Below are 20615 nucleotides of genomic sequence, written 5' to 3'. Positions count from 1 at the left end.
TAAGTTATTAGTTAAGGTCAACAGGATATTAGGAGTGAAGTTTGGACTAGTCAAAAGTTACATGTGGGGGCGCCTGGGTGGCTCAGTGGATTAGGCCGCTGCCTTCGGCTCGGGTCGTGATCTCGGGGTCCTGGGATCGAGCCCCGCGTCGGGCTCTCTGCTCCGCAGGGAGCCTGCTTCCTCCTTTCTCTCTGCCTGCCTCTCTGCCTACTTGTGATCTCTCTCTGTGTCAAATAAATAAATAAAATCTTTATAAAAAAAAAAAAAAAGTTACATGTGGATTTTCAACTGTGCCCATGGTGGTTCTCAACCTTGTTTTCATTATCACTCCTTTGAGGAGTTTTTCCAACACTTTTCCACCAATCATCCCATCTCTGTTAATTAAATACTGATGAATAAAATTGTGCTGGGTAGGTTTGAGATTTGGAGCAAACCACTATAATAGTGAAGATTTTTTTCACTCCTCAAGGGTCTCCTTTGGAGTGCTACTAGCCCTTTTGAGAATGCATAGTCTAATGGTTTTATTTTTAATTTTTATTTTTTTAAGATTTATTTATTCCCTTGGGGGGCGGGAGAGAGAACACATGTATGCACAAGCAGGAGGAAGGGCAGAGGAGAAGAATCTCAAGCAGACTCCCTTTTGAGCATGGAGCCCGATGTGGGGTTCAATCTTACCATGCTGAGATCATGACCTGCGCAGAAACAAAGAGACACTTCACTGACTGAGCCACTTAGGTGCCCTCAGTCTAATGATTCAATTTTTTTTAAAGATTTTATTTATATTTGACAGAGAGAGATCACAAGTAGGCAGAGAGGCAGAGAGAAAGGGGGAAGCAGGCTCCCCGATGAGCAGAGAGTCTGATGCAGGGCTTGATCCCAGGACCCTAAGATCATGACACGAGCGGAAGGCAAAGGCTTTAACCTACTGAGCCACCCAGGCGCCCCTAGTCTAATGATTGAAATACCATCTCTAAACTGAAGGTTTTCACAGGATAGCTCCAGTATAGCCATCTTCCCTTAACTCCAAGCATCCATTCAACTCCCTCTTTGATACCTTCACTACGATATTTAATAAGCATCTTAAATTAGAAAGTCCAGTGCCAAACTCTGGATCTTTCCCACAAGATCATGTCTTCCTATTTGGAACACTCAAGGCTTGCCTTCCTCATTCTGACAAAAAGGCATCATCAAGGTTGCCTCTGAGGCCCTCATGAGGATCTGCCCTCTCCTTCAGCTCTGACTTCATCTCCTGCTCTTCCCTCCTTCCTGAGTTCCAGCTACATGGCCTGCCTGCTGGCTCCGCAAGCACCCCAGCCGTGCTCCCCACCAGGGCCCTTGCATTAGGTGTTCCCTGTGCTTAGCAGGAGTTGGCAAAGTACTGTCCACTCTCTCGTTCCCTAAATAAGGTTGTATCAGAGCAAAGACCCTCTTGCTGGTTTATGTCATGCAAGGCTGCTTTCGCACTCCAACGGTGGAGTCGAGGAGCTGCAACAGAGACCGTATGGCCTGCAGAGTCTCAAATACTGACCGTCTGGCCCTTTACAGAACAAGTTTGCTGAGCTCTGACTTGGGAGTGCTTTCCCCTCGGACAAGCACGAAGCCTGCTCCCTCACCCCCTTCAGGTCTCTGCTCAAGTATGCCCTCCTCAGTGAAGTCCGTCTCCGAATGACGGGTTTTAAGAGGGCCAAGCCATACCCAGCCAGCCCCAGTCCAGCACGCTCGCCCCGCTACCTCCAGCTTTATTCTTCTCTGTAGCACTTACCATCTGACGGCCCACACTTTACTTAGTTACCCTGTTTGTTGTCTGCCTCCCCACACCCAGAATATAAACTTTACCGGGGCAGAAGTTTTGTTTTGTTTGTTGCGTTATCTCCAACAGTTCCTGACACAGAGTAGGGGCTCAATAAATTCTGGTGAATGGATGGATGTTAAGCACCTAATAAATCCTTGTAAGCTGGGGCACCTGGATGGCTCAGTGGGTCAAAGCCTCTGCCTTCGGCTCAGGTCATGATCTCAGGGTCCTGGAATTGAGCCCCACATCGGGCTCTCTGCTCCTCGGGGAGCCTGCTTCCCTGCCTACTTGTGATCTCTATCTGTCAAACAAATAAATAAAATCTTTTAAAAAAATCCTTATGCAGTAAGAGAGAAGGGGAAGGGATTCTAGGCACAGAGAATTGTGTGTGCAAGGGTCTGCCACCCAAGACAGAGTGCAGCTTAACTGAAGAGCCTGCCGCTATTTCCAAACATCAGACACTGAGGTGTGTTAGGCTTTATCAGCTTACAGGTTTGGCATCCCAGTTTGATCATATTACTCAAATGACAGGAGCTACATCCTGTCTCCATCCTACTTTCAATGTCTAAACATTTATCTGATACCTAATTCCCTTCTACATCCCCAGAAAATCCCAGAGCCTCTGCCTAAGTATCTCCAAGTGACCGGGAGCTTATAACATGTTGAGACCACATTTTAAGGTGAGACTTGGTATCTCCATACTTCAGTTTCATCTGTAAAATGAAAACACTTTATCTATAGATCCAAGATCCCTTCTGGTTCTAAAATTGCTAAAATTCTATAAAAGTCAGAATAAAGATGATTAAAAGTACAGTCATACTAAAGAGGAAGAAATTATGTCATGGAAGAAGTTAATACTTTTGTTGTTTTCCTTATTACCTTAATAGATAATGATAAAACTTCCTGGTGTATTTCTCAATTATAAAATCTTTAAAAAACATTTTAAAAATACGAGAATTGGGCTGTTTTTAAAAATGTGAGTCTCAAAAGACTAAAAAGATACAAAGTCCATTCTAGAATCGACATTAAAGGGACATAATCACTAAATGAGATGCATTATCTCTGATTCAATCCTGGGTTATATTTTAAAATGTCTACAAAGGATATTTTGGTCCAAGTGGGGAAATCTAAATATGATCTAAATAATGGAGAATATTAATATATCACTATTAAATTCCCTTGCTGAGATAATGGTATTGTGGTTCTGTAGGAGAGTGTCTTTGTCCTTAGGGGATCCACACTGAAGTATTTAGGAGTCAAGTGTCAGGACGTTTATAACTTATCATCAAAAGGTTCAGGGGGAAAAAAGTGTAAGTATGTGTGTGAGTGTGTGTGTGCATGCGCGTGTGTGTATGTGCATGTGCCTTGAGAGAGAGCAGAGCTAAAGCAAATGTGACAAAATGTTTGCAAATGTTGAATCAAAGTGAAGGGTACACAAGTGTTCGTTGTACTGTCGCTTCTGTAGGTTGGAAATTGTTCAAGATGAAAACTTGGGAAAAATACAGCTAATATACAAATCAAATTACATCCACATTGGATTTGTAGCTGACCTCAGAACATGTACCTTTTCTAACACTTTATTAAGTACTCTTACCTAATACTCCCTACTCTGGCAGAATCTCCTGGGATAGCTGGAGGTTCTGCTGGGGATAAGCTATTCTGAAAAAGCAAACCAACTGATTCTGATCTGGTGCTGGCCATCCTTACCCACCATTCAAAACCACTGCAATAGGCTGTAAACTCCTTCAAAGCAGGAACTGTGTTTTCGCCATCAGAGGCCAGACTAGAGCCATAGGCATTCAATAAATATTTGTTCAGTGTTAAACAAATGGTTCCCATACTACTGTTTCTTTCCTCCTCCTACTTCCCCTCTGCACACTGCCCCCCGCCCCACGCTGGCTGAGAAAATGGGGTAAAAAACGAACAACATCTTAATAGCTTTCTTTCAAAATAAACTTGCTTAGATTAATAGTAACATCATTATAGTGATAAATGAAACCAATAAATAGGACAAGCCAAAACAAAAACTAACAATAAAAATCAGTTTTCTGTTTTAATTCTACTGAGAGCATGTTTTCCCTTTCTTCTCCAAAAATGACAATCTCTGCAATAATCTTCTCCTTGCTGAAGTAGAGCTCAACAAAGCCATGCAAGAAAACTATCTAAAAACAGACTGGCGAACAGTCCTACCTAAGGCTAAAAAAAAGTCTGTTTCTTTTAGCAGCCATCATGTTTTTTCCTGTGTGCGGTATTTTTCTACGTGAGCTATAGAACAATTTATAAAGCACAGGGAGTGGCACTGAATACCAAAGTTCCAATTTCATGTGTTGTGTCCAACATGGTGCCCGTTTCAACTACTGGCAACAGTTCAAAAAAAGTTCCTTTCCACAAACTGTAAAACAAGGTAAATACCTCAACAGAAATCTGCCCTAGGATTATCAAAAACGTTGGTACTGCCTTTAAGCTATGGAGGAGGTTATTTTAGGCAAGATTAGCTTTCAGAGGTTATGTGATACGCTTAAATGAAGGAAAATGTGTGCCAGAATGGTGATGCAAACTCCATATTTTCCAGATCAGATTCTTTCATTTAATTTAGCATCTCCTATGTCAAGTGTTACCCTGAACTTCATGGGAAATGCAGAAGATCAGACCCTGTCCTCAAAAGACCCACAGTTCAGTCTGGCTGACAAGTAGATGAATAATTCTGACATAGCAGATAAATGCTGTGGCAGGAGAAAGTAAGTCTCTATTCAAAGTCAAGGAGGGACTTTTAACTGGGAAGAACAGAAGAATAAGTGGAAGAAAAACAATGGAAAATATCAAGCCCTACTAGCAAACCATTAGCAGACCTGATCAACAGTGCATGTGGTAGGTTAGCAACTGGGAGTGCCCCAGGACTAGCTGGACTGAAATAAGGACGGCGTTCGTTACCTATCTCTGTCAACCAGGAGCCTGTGTGAAATCTACTTTGTAGAGAAAGGATCAAGTGCAGGGATCACGTGGATGTCACACAGGCAGCACTGTGGACTAACTCTCATAGTCCAATACAGCAAGAGAAGGGGAAAGAGGGACAAGGAGGACATGCTGGGTAGGAGAAAAGTTGTGCAGAGAAAAGGAGTCATTTAAAAAAACCAAAAACCAAAAAACAAACCTTGAAATATTTTAAGGCTCATTTTTTTAAAGCTCTTCTGTAAAGAGTTAATTAATATAGACTACATTTTATTTCTGTGTTCATTAAAATATATCATCTAAGGAAAACTGTTACGTTTTTAGCATATTAATACCTTTCCAAGTTATCATTCAGAACGTTTAATTTCAAATCTACAAGTGTGTAATACATCCCAGTTGATATTTATAATAAACACTGTATTTGATAGAGAAAAAAATTTTAAGTAAAAGATACACACTTAAATTAGGTGATATACTATTTCAAGAGATTTGCATATTGACTATTATACTTTTTTTTTTAAGATTTTTATTTATTTATTTGACAGAGCGAGAGAGCACAAGCAAGCAGAGCGGCAGAGGGAGGGGGAGAAGGAGGCTCAGCACTGAGCAGGGAGCCCAATGTGGGACTCGATCCCAGGACCCCGGGATCATGACCTAAGCCGAAGGCAGTTGCCTAACCAACTGAGCCACCCAGGGGCCCCTATTACACTTATTTTTTAAGTACCCAATGCATGGGTGCAACTGTGGGTTGACTCAGGAGTTCACTAATCCCTGTCAGCTGTACAAGGATGCCAAGCAGACAGACACACACCTTCGCAAGTGACAGCACTTGCTCAGCCTTTCCTTCCTCAACACTTATCACCTTCTAGAAACATCAGTAGCCACAGACATGAAACAAAAAAAATGCTGAAGGAGAAAGCAAGATAAAAGGTTTGAGAGGGGGCGCCTGGGTGGATCAGTGGGTTAAGGCCTCTGCCTTCTGCTCAAGTCATGGTCTCAGGGCCCTGGGATCGAGCCCCACATCCGGCTCTCTGCTCGGCAGGGAGCCTGCTTCCCCTGTCACTTCTGCCTACTTACGATCTCTATTTGCCAAATAAATAAATAAAATCTTTAAAAAAAAAAAAAAGTTTGAGAGGGAAAAGTGGATTAAACGTCAACTCTGACCACTTAACCCAAACTAGTATCTAACAGAGGAAATGGCAGTGATTCAAATACAGTGAGTTTATGAGGAAGGATATATTAAAGACCTGCAGTCAGACTTCCTCATGTCCCAAAGCATGGTAAAGAACACAAACCACACCTCAAGGCGGGAAGGCTAGGCTCCCTTCCTGACTTTGCTAAAGATCCAGGGTCAATGTCCTCATCCCTAAACTGACAAGCTTTTTAACACAAGATCCCTATGGTCCCTTCCAGCTCTGAACAAATCTTTCATTTTAATACTTAAATTTACAACTTTCAGTTCTGTTGCTTGGAATAGGGAGAGGGGAAGTCAGGAAATCGTTCTACAGATAATTTTTCTGTTTTATAAAGTGTATCTTGCTAAGAATTCTTGATACTAGTCTCCCATATTATGATATGAACTGGGTGAACCCCTGAATCTCTGATAATTCTGCACTGACCTTCCCATCTTTGATCCTCCCTTAACAAATGCTTGGAATTTCTCTACCACAGATATGTTTTATATTCTCACCATAAAAATGTCAAAGTAATGAATAGCAAATAAGACCTGCTTGCTGTTCTCTACAGATGTCAGTAAATCTGCACATGGAACATGAACCAATTGTTTTTATGGTACAAATTTTATATCTATACACACACACACATATCTATATACACACATATATCTATATACACATACACACACTACATATATGCACGAACGCACATGCACGCGTGCACACACACACACAAAGTTTTTGGTGGGGCCTGGCATAATTTCAACATTGATAGTACCAACTGCTCAACAGATAACTGCCATTTTCTCAATCACCAAAATATTTGAAATGAAGCAAACACCATGAAGAATAAATCTTACAAAATGAAAATTACTAATTTTTTAAAGTATTATTTTAGCAAAGACAGTCCACTTCAGCATAAAACTGACCACAAAACCCAAAATACTAATAACAAACTAAGGATTCCTTATTTTACTAATCCTAGACAAATTTTCATTATAGAGATAATTATATTTCTACCATCATAAGTCTTTCTAAAACCAAACACATGGCTCTAGCTTTAAAATAGCTTCTTGGGGACGTGGGCGGCTCAGTGGATTAAAGCCTCTGCCTTCAGCTCAGGTCATGATCCCAGGGTCCTGGGATCAAGCCCTGCATAGGGCTCTCTGCTCAGCAGGAAGCCTGCTTCCCCCTTCTCTCTGCCTGGCCTTTCTGTCTACTTGTGATCTCTGTCTGTTAAATAAATAAATAAAATCTTTAAAAAAAAAATAGCTTCTTTTATATTATGGACAATCACAAGGGATGTTTAGCTTGAAATCAGACCAGTTCCTAATTTCTCGTTTCTGGGAAAAACATATACATTCATAATTTCAGGACAAAAAGTAACAGCATTTAACTGAAATAATTAGAGCTATTCTCAGAAGAGAGACTAGTTGAGAGAAACATCAACTACTAATATTAAAAATCCAACAAGTAAATAAATACAAACTCAGTACATTCCATAGCGCTAAAGAAGTATCACTTGAGAAAAATACCACTTGGTTTCCTAGCAATGGATACCACTATAAATCAAATTACATCACAAAAAATTCTTGAGGCACTATTCAAATGCTTTTGATAGATGTCAGTTCTTTCATATTTAACTCACTACTCTTCAAGGACTCCAGTTTCTAAATTAGAACATCACAATTTATTCCACTTAGAGCACAAGAAATCTACCAGCCTTGAAACTATAATAGAGAGGGGACTACATGTGACTGGCTCACCATTACACTCCCAACACTTAGCTCAGTGCCTAGCACACAATCGGTGCTCAATTAAAACCTACTGAAAGAAAGACTATTTTGCTAAATGGGCTAATAACCGTTCTGATGCTCTAACATTTTTAGTTTAATATCTGTTTTTACCACTGGAATTTGAACATATCATTATTTCATATAGATCTAAAGTTTTTATTCTCAGAACTCCTTAATGATTTTCCATTTAATAAGAATACCAGAAATAGGCATCCCACCCTCTTAAAAATGTGCAAAAAGACATGAGAGAGTACTCAAGTATATATAAATGACAGAAAGAGTCAAGTGAGTGGACTGCTTTTTGGAAACAATGGATGAGGACTGGGTCTGGAGCCTACCAAAAGCCCAACAACCCTGAGTAACACTGCTTCCGTCACAGGAAACAGAGGTGACAAGGAAAGGCTGTGGTGGCCAGACGTGCACCTCTAGTCCATACCTTTGGCAAAGCAAAACAAACAAAACCCCTCTGCTCTAAAGACGGCTGTTTTCCAAATACAGTCACAGACCTCAGAGGGTCTTTAAAGGCTGACAGGTAATCCAAAGGCCATTTAAAACACACTGGAGTCATTCAGAAGAATATGCTAGAACCAATTACCAGGGTAAAATGCTCTGAGATACTCCAAGGCAGGGGAGAGCATGCAGAAAAGCAACTACACAAAAACTCCATTAAAGCATAACCTCTGACCCAAATGTGGAAATGTCCTATTGAACCACATCTTCTAGACCACAGTTTTCTTATAACTAGAAATAAATGAAAACCATCTAACAAGCAGATAGTCAAATATGAATTCTAGATTAAAAGAAAATTGTTCCCAGTGATATACTAGGAAGCAGTATCCTTTTTTCTATATTTTGGCTAGTTAAAACACAAATTAAATCATTTTAATATTGAATTTTCCTCAATAGCAAAGTTTAAAAATAATTTTGGAGTCTAGGCAAACTTTTCCCAGGACTTGTGAAATACTTTATTCTTTATTTTTTTTAAAGCTACTTTCATTTTAATGAACACCATAGTTTTGCTGGTCTTTTAAAATAAAGTTTATATTCTTTTTAGAAGTTCATTAAAAATGAAAGAATAGAAACAGAATCACCTGTGGTCCCATCACCCAAAAATGATAGTATTAATACTTAAGCACCAGCTTTACTTTAAAAATTAAATGTGTACATTTCCTGAGAGGCCACATAGCTTTTAATCTTTCGAAGAACTCAATGAATGAATGAAATAAAACACCACAGGTATAGTCCAAAACCTCCATTTTATAGATGGGAAAACTGAGGCTCAGGGAGACAACCTGACTTGCCCAATGATAAAGTTAGCAGGCAACAGAACCCTGAACAAAATATACCACCTTCCAAACCACTGGTACAATACTCTTCCAAATGTCATTTGATTTCTTATTTCATTTAAAATTTTCTTTCCATCCATTCATTCAGTTGACTCTCTATCCAATCAGGGGTGTCAGAATCACAGAGATAAAAAGAGTCCTGTTCCTCAAGCCTAATGGAAAGACAGATACATATAAGGTAAACACGTCTTTTTTAACTAAAATATGATCACCGCTTTACTTTCACCTTAGGGAGATACGGCTTTGGAGCTCACCTTGAAGAATGAACTGGTGTTAGGCAGGCAGACGGAAATTAGGGTTTGGGGGTGACAGTGGGTCAAGAGATGACCTCTGAACTGCAAGGCACAGCATCAAACTGGAAGTCAGGAGGTAAGACCAGATGGTTAAGTATGGAGACCTTGAGAGAAAAGAAGTTTGGGTTTTACCTATAGAAAATAAGGAGGCACCAAAAATTTTTGAGCAAGGTTACCCTGTGAGTAGAATCTGCACTGTAGAGAGATCATTCTGGTGCCAGTGAATGGCATGGAGAAAAGGTAAAAAAGGAATATGAACAAAGCCAGAGCAGTAACAGTGGGGATAGACAGAAGGGGTGGGAGTGATATTTAGGTCAGAATTAAGAGGTTGTTCTATAAAAAAAGAATCCAGAATAAATTAAACAACTGCAAGATGACATTGCCATTTGCAGTGTAGAATTCTTTCATATTTTCTAAGATCTGAAATATATTATAAATTGTTCCAAAATGCTTCACTGTGGATTTCCAACAACAGGTTTCAGAAAGCAATTCAATTTTCCACCAAAATTGACAATACAGAGGTGAGAAATGAAAAGAGGGGGGAAAAGCAAAAAATTTTTAAAAAGCTGACCTGTTTATAAAAAGCTAGATTCTAAAAGCACACAAAGCAGAAATTGAAAAGTCTTTGGCAACAGAATGTCTGACCAATAAGTCTTTCTGAAAAAGATTTTAATTTCAGAAATCATTTTGGAAGCCTACTGATAAAAAATGTACCATGCTGTTTACTAAGTTCTGTTTTTTTAAATAAAATATTCCTAACATAAACACCATAAACTTCAGTGCAAGCACCTCAAATTGTGTCAATTGAATTTCATAACACAAATAACTGAGATACCACAGGAAAGCAAACTGAGGGCTGAAACAAGGAAGCTCATCTTCAGAAGTGAGAAGACTTTGGGGGCCATCTAAGATATTATTTATCTGTAAGAGGAAAATCAGATCTTCAACTCAGTCCTGGGAAAAGATTCCTCAGACCTCTGCATTGCGGCTGAAGCATTTCCATTTCTGGAAAGGTTATCAGGATAAAATTTTGACTTAATTGCATTTAGCTCTTCTCTTCAGAACAAACAAAAATAAACCAAATCTATGGTTATATGTTCCATGACCCAGGTACTCAGGTACTCATTTTTAAAGAAATAAACAAGTAGATTAGTAGTAGTAAACAAGTAGATTCCACTTCCCTTACACACACACACACACACACACACACACACGCACACACGAATAAAAAATATAAGCCACCAATGATGGAAGCTGGGTTTTCCACTGTTGGAGACAGTGAACTCATAAACCTATCATAAAAACAAAAAGGGCACAAAACACTTGGCCAAAAACTCACCATAGAGATTATCAACAATAAACAATAAATGATGCCTCCTACTAATTGCTAATTAACAAATAATGTTCATAAATCAATTGTGACTTAAAAAAAATTCCAATACTAATAAAAATTCCTATGATAATGAGAATGAGAATTACAAACCTAAAAAAGAAACTAAAACTCCCCAGAAAGAAGGTGAGATAGAACATTAACTCTTCTGAAAACAAAGCACAACTTTCTCAGCCGTGCCTGAGCAATCCAGAATCCTTAGACTGAAATGCCCTTCATGTCTGAATTTCCCAGGTACCTGAAGCTTACCTCTTTATGCGCCCAACCTTCTTTTATTCTGTTCAAAAACTAAAACCTTGCAAAACTGTACCATACATTCCTGACTCTTCTTAAACACGGCATACTGGAACCTTTTTCATGGGTGCGGCATCATGAAAACCCCCTGTCCTCTGGGTGGTGGAGCACACAAAGCTGTGTCATATGGCCCCATACACACTGGCTGGCCTGCTTTGCTTTAGTCCCCTCTGAAATTTTTCCTGTCCCCTCCTTTACCACTGAGCTGCTGCTTGTCACTTCTCACTACTGTCAAATGTGCTTTCTAAATGCTCATCACCTCATGTTGGGACTGCTACAAAACCCTTCTAATCTGCCACTTCTAGTTTGATAGGAAACCTAACATTAAAATTTATCTGAACTACAGGGAAAAAAAACAAGTTAAAACAATAAAAAGTGAAACGCATGCAGTGACTACACTAAAAATGTGCGCATGTTTTTAAATAGTTCACTCTTATGTATTTATGTGTTTACTTATTTCTCTCTGGTGTTCCAAATAGTAAAAAATTCCTGGAAAACTGAACTCCAGACATAAAAAGTATTATCTGGCTAAATCTTTCTAAACACAACAGTTCTCATTAGAAGTGAAAAATTTTCATCTTCACACTCGGTTTCCAGTAAAATCAATGTTACATGATACTTGGCCAGTAAGTACAAAAGTATGTAATACACTGATGTCTGATATTTAGGTTGTACTCAAATGGAAATCCCTTCTTCAAATTGTTAAAACATTAAAAAATTTACTTTTCTAATATTGCAACTGGTTTTAAGCTAACAGCATTACTATGGTGTGTAAAACTGTCACTACCTACTATGATTTCACTAGAACTATACTCACCAACATGCGAAAGGTATTTCCTTCACGCCAAATTACACTCATTCTAACAGCATATGGCCAGGTAATTACAAGGTACAAATTCAACTGTTAGATGAACTCATAGGCCTAATTCCCAAAGGAGATTCATATACTAGATAACAAAGAAATTCCTATTGTAAAAATTAGGCTATGCTAATTAATTAACCTTGTAGATTCCCTATTTTTATTTTATTACTTTCAACTGATTTTTTGGAATTATTTTACTTTTAATTTAAAACCTTTACATGGATTCTTCTTTTTTTTTTAATTTATCAAATCATAGTAAGCCATGATTTATAAGGTCATGTGTTCAAATCAATAATAATTACTAAAATTTATTTATTTGATATTTACTCACTCAAATGTATGAGGACTGTTATATTTCAGGTAAAAAAGAACATGAATTTTAATATAAACTTGAATATAAGTACTGATACTAAAATTTTAATTCATTTATAATTACCACATACTATCAAAGGAAAGAAACAGAGGCAGAAATGAGGTAAGTTAAAAAAGTACAAATTAATGTGATTTAGCTATATTAGAGCAGGACCAAGTTTGGGGCTCTAAAAAAAAGCAATGAAATCTTGGAACTATTTCTGACAAAATACCTCAAGAAGGAAAGTCCACACTAAAGTGGGAACAAAACAAGAATTCCCCATATTTGTTAGATCACAGTATTAAACCACTTGTAGGAAGATTAATTATCACAGAACTAAATAGCTAAGAAAGGTATTTCTAGCAGTTAAGTGAAATCTCCTTGCAAAAAAAAATCCATTTCAGTATTTTCTAAAAAATAAGACAGTAATAAATAAGTTACACTACATAATTGTTATACTGTGTTAAGATGCCTACAACAGCACCTGACTGATTCCTGATCCTCTCAACAGGATCACACTGCTTAAAAGATGGATTCTTCTAGCTCTGTGATGGACAGAACCAGTAGGCATGGCCTTAGCAGTGGCCAGTAGGGTAAGAAAGAGTGAGGAATTCTGAGTGAGGTGTTGAACATCTGGATAAGTTATCTTAGAGCAGCTGTGAGATTTCATTCTCCTAAATAACAGAACAAACTCTTATCTGCCTTAGACAGGTTTTGAAGTAGTGCTATTCAAAATCTAAACTGGATAGCTTCTCAAAGGGCCTTCCAGACGCTGAGACCATGAATTACAGTTATCCAACAATTGTAGTAACGATCAAACACAACTTGTTGTGCAAAGCAATACCTAGCAATACCTTAACTGCAGGATACTGAAAAGGTGGCTTTCAAAGCAGTTTTCTGTGATCTGTTAGAAATGTGGGTGTTTTGGGGTTTTTTTCCCCCCGTTAGAGATCTCGGTGTTTTATATATCTGCATTCTTGCTTTTTCTGAACCAGAAGTTAACTGCTTTTGTTTCTGAAATTTTAATTTTTAAACCAAATCCAAATTACAGCATGCACCCAAATTACTAAACTGATTTACCTAACTAACTACATGACCTTGGGAAGTCACTTCTTGTAAAATGAGAGGCTTGCCTTGAGAGGCACTAGAATGTAACCTTCATGTTCACTACTCTACTCCCACCCCCTCCGGGACATGGAAGGCGCTGAATGTTTATTGCTTGTCCCCAAATGACAAATATAAATGGAGTCATTTTCTCTTTTTTAACATTTGTATTTTAATCTGTATATTCCCAAACATTTTGAAGAGGACACTAAACCCAAAATTTCCTATGCATCAAAAATAACTTTACACAATTTAAAATCAGGTACTCATTTTTAAAGAAATAAAACAGGTAGATTATATCAGAGCTGACAAACTTCACTTGGTTTTTTACATTCCCCTTTTCTTCCTCTCCATTAACCCACTGCTACATCCTGACCCTTCTTCAACTGAAGGGTATAGCTGGGAGAGAGAAAGTGCATGGGCCATGCAGGGAGAAGGCCTGGGTTCTAGTCCCATTTCTTCCATTAACTGGCTCTGTGGGGACAAGTCACTTCCCCTTTGGGCCCTGCCAGGCTGCCTGCTTAAACAAGGGAGCTGAATAAATTACTCATTTCTAAAGCCTTCCCCTTTAAAGATCTAATTCTTTCATTCCACCCATCATTCTACTCCTAAATGCCATGACTTAAATGCTTGCCACATCATTCCTTGACTTGTTCAGGAGCCTCAAAATTGTCTTTTTCCCCCTCTTTATTTTTCCTTCTTATCCTAAAATGAATCTGATCCTAAAACCATGAGTACAGCAGAGTAAAAAGCACACTGTCCTTAAAGTCAAAGAGCTCAGATACAAATCCAGACTGCCACCCATGAATCTTAGCTCTAAAGCAGTGATGTTATGAACAATTTCACTGAGGGTTCAAAGAATATATAAAGCACCTAACTTACTGGAGATGCTCAACAACAATTAGCACCCTGTCCTATTTCCCATAATCAAAAGCCTCTGTTTCCCAATGTCTACAGCAAGGATGACCAACCAGTGAGGTGCACAAGTGGCAGGCAGGAGATCTGTAAAGTACAAGCAGAAATTGATTAAACGTTCTCACTAGGCTCCTGCGTGCCAGTAAAGTGTCTGCCTGTAGCCTGCCCATATGCTTCTGGGTAAACCAGCCTCAGCCACCAGCACCTTCTGGGCTCTCAAAAAAAAAAAAAGTGCCTCCCCAGGCCAAATCCACAGGTCAAGAGGAAATGAAAACTTGACGTAATTCTTCCAAAAAAACCCAGATTCTCTGGATTTTACCTGAAAGCAAACTCTTCCGCCTGTCGTTCATGTGAAAAGCCAGGCCCATTTCTTTGTGGTTAAATCTATAGGCAGTAGTTAATGTTGGGAGTACTACCAAGCATTATTTTTTTCTTTAATTTTATTTATTTATTTGACAGAGAGATCACAAGTAGGCAGAGAGGCAGGCAGAGAGAGAGGGAGAAGCAGGTTTCCCGCCGAGCAGGGAGCCCGATGCGGGGCTCGATCCCAGGACCCTGAGATCATGACCTGAGCTGAAGGCAGAGGCTTAACCCACTGAGCCACCCAGGTGCCCCCCACCAAGCATTATTTAATTTGATTTTTCAATTATAGGCAATGAAAAGGTGTGACCAAAGGAAAAAAGAATACAATTTTCTTGCAAAATGAGGATACACTGAATTTCACAGTTACATCAATACCTTCAGAGAAAGCAACGGTTTTCTTGATTTCAAAACTGGGTCAAAGTGGAATGAGCAAGTAGAGGAGTGAAGGGGACTTGCAAAGAGAAGCTCATTTCTTAAAGTGACTTAAGTATAGTTCCTTAATTATGTGGGATTGTTGTCCCAAATGAGAAATAATAACAATCTTTACTTTCATACACTGGTCAATGATAGACCCGAGTTACAGGTAACTCAGGGCAATCAATCAAGTGTGTGGAAGTCTGGGAACCTAAGAAATCTTGTGAAGAAACCGTTTTTGTTTTTGTTTTGACGTGCTACCCTCATTTCCAAGCTACTTCAGCCCAAGTGACTGCTGCAAAAGCACATTATTAAAAGGACAGAACACAATTTAGTAAAAATTCTTTCAGAAGGCTTAGCTTAAGAATTATCCAAACTCCTATCTCTATTTGAAAACACAAAGCCCACTAATCTGAGCTCTGAGTTCTTCTGGGATCAGGCCAAGCTGCTCTACTTGTCCACCCAAAATGCACTATCCAAGGAATCTGACCAAAATTCTTGACATGAGCTGCCATTTTTCTGCAAAGCAATTATGTCACAGGCCCTGGTGTTTTGGGCTGATCCTCTTTGAAACTGGTTAAAGTCGGTTTTCTTCCCCATGTTCTTTGCTCAGATCCCAAAGAGGCCTTATTTTCTCCACCCAGACTTGAGATCTGTGCTCAGAGCCATTTGCCTAGATGGCCCTTTCTCCTTAACAGATTCCTGCACTCCTCCCATTTCTCCCTGTTCCCTGTCCCTCTGCACAGCACCCTCAGTATGACCGCAATCCCTTTTCACCTCTAGTTTTCTCTCATTTCTGACCTTGCCTATGACCAGTACTCCCCCTACCTCGACCTGGTCCCAGCCTCATCCTCCAATTCCAGGCCTCCGACCTCTAACCGCCTCGGTCCAAACCCCACCTGGCCCTATTAACTTCAGTCCTCCCAAATCAGACCTTATTGCAGGTAACCCCCTCCCCCACCTTGTATCAATTACTGTCATCCCCGGTCCGGCCCAGTCCCTCTTCATTTTTAGACCCTGTTCAATCTCCTCTCTTTCTGGCCATTGACTAAAACCCAAACCCTATTCCTAACCCTAGCAGTCCTCCTCTGACCCTAGCAAAGGCTACTCTGGCTAGCCCATCCCACTTCTTCCCTGACTCGGAAACTCCCCCACTCCTTCACTGAAAGCCGGTGCTAGGAAACCGGCGACCCTAGCCTAGCCTTCTAGTACCCCATTTCTGACCCCTGATACACGCGTCCTCGCCACCACACACTCCAGGCTAACGCGTCACTTCTTGCCCATCCCAGGTACTAGTCTTGGACCCTCCTCCCCATCCCCGATCTACCGGCCCTGCGGCGTGCTTAGCCCGAAGACCACGAAAACCCTCCCCACCCCCGCCGCGCAGCCCTGCCCCGCGTCCCTAACGCCCATTCAGCCCGTCCCCTAGGGTCCCACTCCCCACTTGACCCCGGCCTGGTGACCTCCGCCCTCGCCGCGTCCGGGACTCCGTTCTCTCGGCCTCCAAGCCAGCCCCCGCCCCACACGCCCTCCTCACTCCCAGCCCAGTGGGGTGTGTCCCCCTGCCCATGGAATTCCGGCCAGTGGCCTCTCCCGCGGGGTCACGGTCGCCCTCCTCACCTCGGCGTCCACCACCTCGTGGTAGGCGGGCGGGGGATCGAAGCCGCCGCCGCCCCCGGTGCTCCCGCCGCGGGAGGGGCCGCCGCCGCCGTCGCCGCTGCCGTCGCCCCGAGAGCCCCCGCCGGGCCCGGGGCTGGGGCCGCCGCCGCTGTCCATGGGCTCGTACCCGCCGTAGTCGAGGCCCGGCCGCTCGTTGGTGAGCAGCGCCACGGCCTCGTTGATGTCGTTCTTGGCCAGGCGCAGGGCCTTGCGGATGGTAGCAGGGTCCGAGAAGCCCATGCACAGCAGCGTGGTCATGTGCTGCTCCTCCTCCGATTCCATGGCTCGGGCCTCCGGGCCGCGCCGGCAGGCGGGCGGCGAAGCCTACGGCTCCCGGGCCTGGCGGACCGCGCGCCGCTCCCTCCGCGCCGCCCCCGCGCCCGAGGGGGCCCCTGAGCTGCCGGCCTGCGCGCTCGGCAGCCGCCGGGCCAGGTTGGGCGCGGGCGTGGACGCCGCGAGCCGAGCGAGGGCGGTGGGGAGCTCAGGCGCGGCGGCGGCCCGGCCCAGCCCTGCGCGCCGCCATGTTGGCCTCCTCCTCCGCCTGCGCCTCCGCCTCCGCCTCCTCCGGCCCGCGGGGCCGCGCCTCCGCTCCCGGAAGCGGCCCGGACTGCCCCAGGCTCGCCGAGGACGGGCGCGGGTGGGGGTGGTGGGGGGGGGGGTGAGGTTTTTGGTTTTTTTTTTTCCACTTAGCAAAGGGAGGGGCCGCGCCGCGGAGCGCCTCTAGGGTGAAAGGGCCGCCCTGACGCCCGGGAGGAGGCGAGGGAGGGTCCTCGGCCGTTGCCACCGCCCGCCCATTTCTCCAGCAACAGGTTCCCTCGAGAGCGGGACGGGCGGGGGTCGACTGCGGCTTGCTGCGCGCAACGTCCCCGAAGTCCCCAGGCTGTCGGTCCGGCCCAGCCCTGATGGCGGCTCCCCCCACCTCGCACCCCGAAGCTGCTCAGAGGCCCCGCCGGACTTCCCTCCACGCTTGGCTCGCCCCCGCCCGCGCGAGACGCACCCCATCCCGGGTGGAATTCATTGGGCCACGGCTGCACTTCGCCGCCGGCGCGGCCTGAAACACGCCGCGGTCCCGAAGGAAATTCACCCAAGCCCACGGAAATTCGCCAGTCGCGCTGCCTGAAATACACACCAATGCCCACCTCAATCCCTGCCCACACCGGCCGCATGGACCCACCCGGACCGAAAATCACCCCCACGGATCCCGACCCAGATCCCTCCACGTGCCATGGAAATCACCCCAACCCGGCTGAAATGGATTCCCAGCCCTCCCTGAATGTTCCGTCTGTCACTGGCCACCTGCACCCACCAAACATGACCGAACTCTACCAAACTCTTAACACTGAAAAACCCGGGCGTCTGAAACGTGTTTTAACAACCTATACTCTAAATCCCAGCGGTCTCTATGAAAACCTCCGGAAAACCCAGACTGCATCACACGCCAGCCACAGACGCATCAGGATTCCTTGGACCTCTGCTCCCCTCCTGGTGCTGACCCACCTACCCACACGGCCGCATCATCCTTTGGCTCAGGATTCTGTTTCTGCCCTTTGAGCGAGAATCCTACCCACTCGATTTCTGCCCTTTACGGGAGGACCCCCACCACTGTTCATTTCTACCTTTGAGCATTCCTCTTCCCTTTGAGGCCTGCTTGCTTTGCTTTCTCTTTCCACCTTTAGCATTAACACCCGGGGGCTGCGTCCAGTTTCCTTGACTCTGCCATCCAAGCCCTGGCCCTTGCTATTTTCACCCTTGAATTTCCTTTAATTCATGCTTCTAGGTTCTTCCCCGCCATATCCCAAGATCCTGAGCCCCCCCCTTTTTTAATCTCACTACATGTTTGTTAATTCATTTCATCTCCTACTGCCTTCACCCTGGTTTCTTCCAGAACCTTGAAGTCCACCAACTAACCTTTCTCATCCCATCCAACCCTTCCTTGTGGCAACCCAGCACTCACTAAAATCTCCCCATATCCCAAATCTTAAATTAGTGTTAGTACCCCCTATTAGCGTCTTTTCCCCTGGGCCATAGAACCTTCTTGCCTAGTACTTGCTACCTGTATTTGCAAACACCAGCAATTTGATTTACAGGGTGAACTTATTGCTCTTGTTTACATTTATTAAATTCATTACTGTTGTTTACATTTAAATGAAATAAGTGTATTTGTTGTACTGATTAAAAGCTGAATTATAGAACAAAGAATAGGCCTTATACCCAAAGGAAGTAACTGTCTCTTAATTTGCGAATGAAAATAACAAAGCAAATCCTTCTTACATTACACCAGGATCTTTATTTTTGAACAATAACAAAAGAACCTGCTAAGGAAGAATGCCTGTAACTGAATCAGGTTTCTGTGTGTGTGTGTGTGTATAATTTTACTAGGTGTTATTAACTTCTAAGTACTCAATGATGTTCAAATATTCATTTCTGGTGCATGAGGACCAAAAGTAATGTAAATGGAGCCAAGCAGCCTATCATAGAGTACACGCCAAAATATTTCATTAATTCAACAAATACATGCTAGTTGTCAGGTGCCAGGTACTGTTCTTGGCACGTATGTGGTGACACGAAACAAAGCAGACCTTTAATGGTGGCAAAGTGAAGGCATTCAATTTTGCCCTGTGTTTGAAGAGTTAATTCAGTGACCAAATTAAGGAATGGGTAAAAAGGGGAGAGAAAATAACAGGTAAAGAAAAAATTGTTTGCCACTGAGATTTGAGACAGAACCCAAGAGGTAATGAGACAGAGCCGGCCAATTCAGATGGCACATAAAAAGACTCATCAACAGTGGCAGGTTTATAGAACATGACAGAGGAAGCTGTGCCGAGCTGAGAAGAGGAAGCAGAAAAGGAAGCAGAGAAAAACAAAGTCTGTGATAAAAACTGGAAAGGAGCCACAGAAGGCTACAGAAAACAAGGAAGGCCATTTTTGAACCGGATCCTGGAGTGACTGAAAAGCCAGAGTGTCATTTGAGGATGCAAGTAGTTATAATCACACTTTTTTGCATGTGAGAAAGCAAGTGAGGGCTTTAAACCCTGTTGAATTGGGATAGCAGGGGAGGGGCCTGTGGTGTGAATATTCATACTTTCACTTACATTTTTATTTTAATTGCAGTAAAATCTTGAAAATGTTAAAAGGACTAAAAAAATTTAAATGACATTCAGTTCACAGTAGTCCTTGCCTAGAAGCTTCTAGAAGAAAAATAAATAGCTAGGGTTTGAAGAGAGGTGTGATGAACTGTCCTGAAGACAAAATATGAGGGCTTTCTAATATTAATAAGTAATCTAAAAAATATCTAGTGAATGTCTGTTTTGAACCAGGTTGAGGACTAGAGAGACATCTATGAGCAAGACACACGCACAGTTCCTGCTCTTTTAGGACTCACTGTCTTTTTTTTTTTTTTTAAAGATTTTATTTATTTATTTGACAGACAGAGATCACAAGTAGGCAGAGAGGCAGCAGAGAGAGAGGAGGAAGCAGGCTCTCCGCGAAACAGAGAGCCCGATGCGGGGCTCGATCCCAGAACCCCGGGATCATGACCTGAGCTGAAGGCAGAGGCCTTAACCCACTGAGCCACCCAGGTGCCCAGGACTCACTGTCTTTAAAAGGAGACAGACAATAAAGTAGTAATTATAAAATGTGATAGATGCTTTGATAGGGAATTTCAGGATGTAAGGGGCATATTTCTTGACTTCTACGGAGGAAAATTACCAAGTGTAGGAAACCTAAATCCTGGAGGATATTTAAACTATAACCTGAAAGGACGTAGGAAAGGCAGGAAAATGAATACGAGATGAAAAGAGATCCAAAGAATAGGACAAGGTGTGCAAAGGCCCTGGAGTGAGTGAGAGGAAAGCAACTGAGGAGAATTAAAAGCCAGCAGAATATGGCTGGGGGCTCTTAGGTAGTAGTGA

At 42.6% G+C, this 20615-nt stretch overlaps 1 protein-coding gene across 5 annotated transcripts in view; it reads right to left on the bottom strand.

Annotated features, from left to right (window-relative positions):
- The window catches only part of USP24 (ubiquitin specific peptidase 24), a 140253-nt gene extending 123028 nt beyond the window's left edge, over positions 1-17225 (bottom strand). For 3 of the 5 annotated variants that reach the window (XM_045996749.1, XM_045996833.1, XM_045996804.1), the window contains exon 1: positions 16666-17223. In XM_045996749.1, coding sequence (XP_045852705.1) covers positions 16666-16986 — 321 coding nt within the window. In that variant the 5' untranslated portion in view covers positions 16987-17223. Of the gene's footprint in view, positions 1-16665 lie in introns of all 5 variants that reach the window. The other 2 variants (XR_006817163.1, XM_045996874.1) reach the window with 1 other exon arrangement.
- Positions 17226-20615: the final 3390 nt, after the last annotated feature.

Source organism: Meles meles, chromosome 1 (genome assembly GCF_922984935.1).
Source record: "Meles meles chromosome 1, mMelMel3.1 paternal haplotype, whole genome shotgun sequence".
NCBI lineage: Eukaryota > Metazoa > Chordata > Mammalia > Carnivora > Mustelidae > Meles > Meles meles.
The sequence above is the reverse complement of the archived record's forward strand: the minus strand, read 5'-3'. Positions and strand labels throughout refer to the sequence as shown.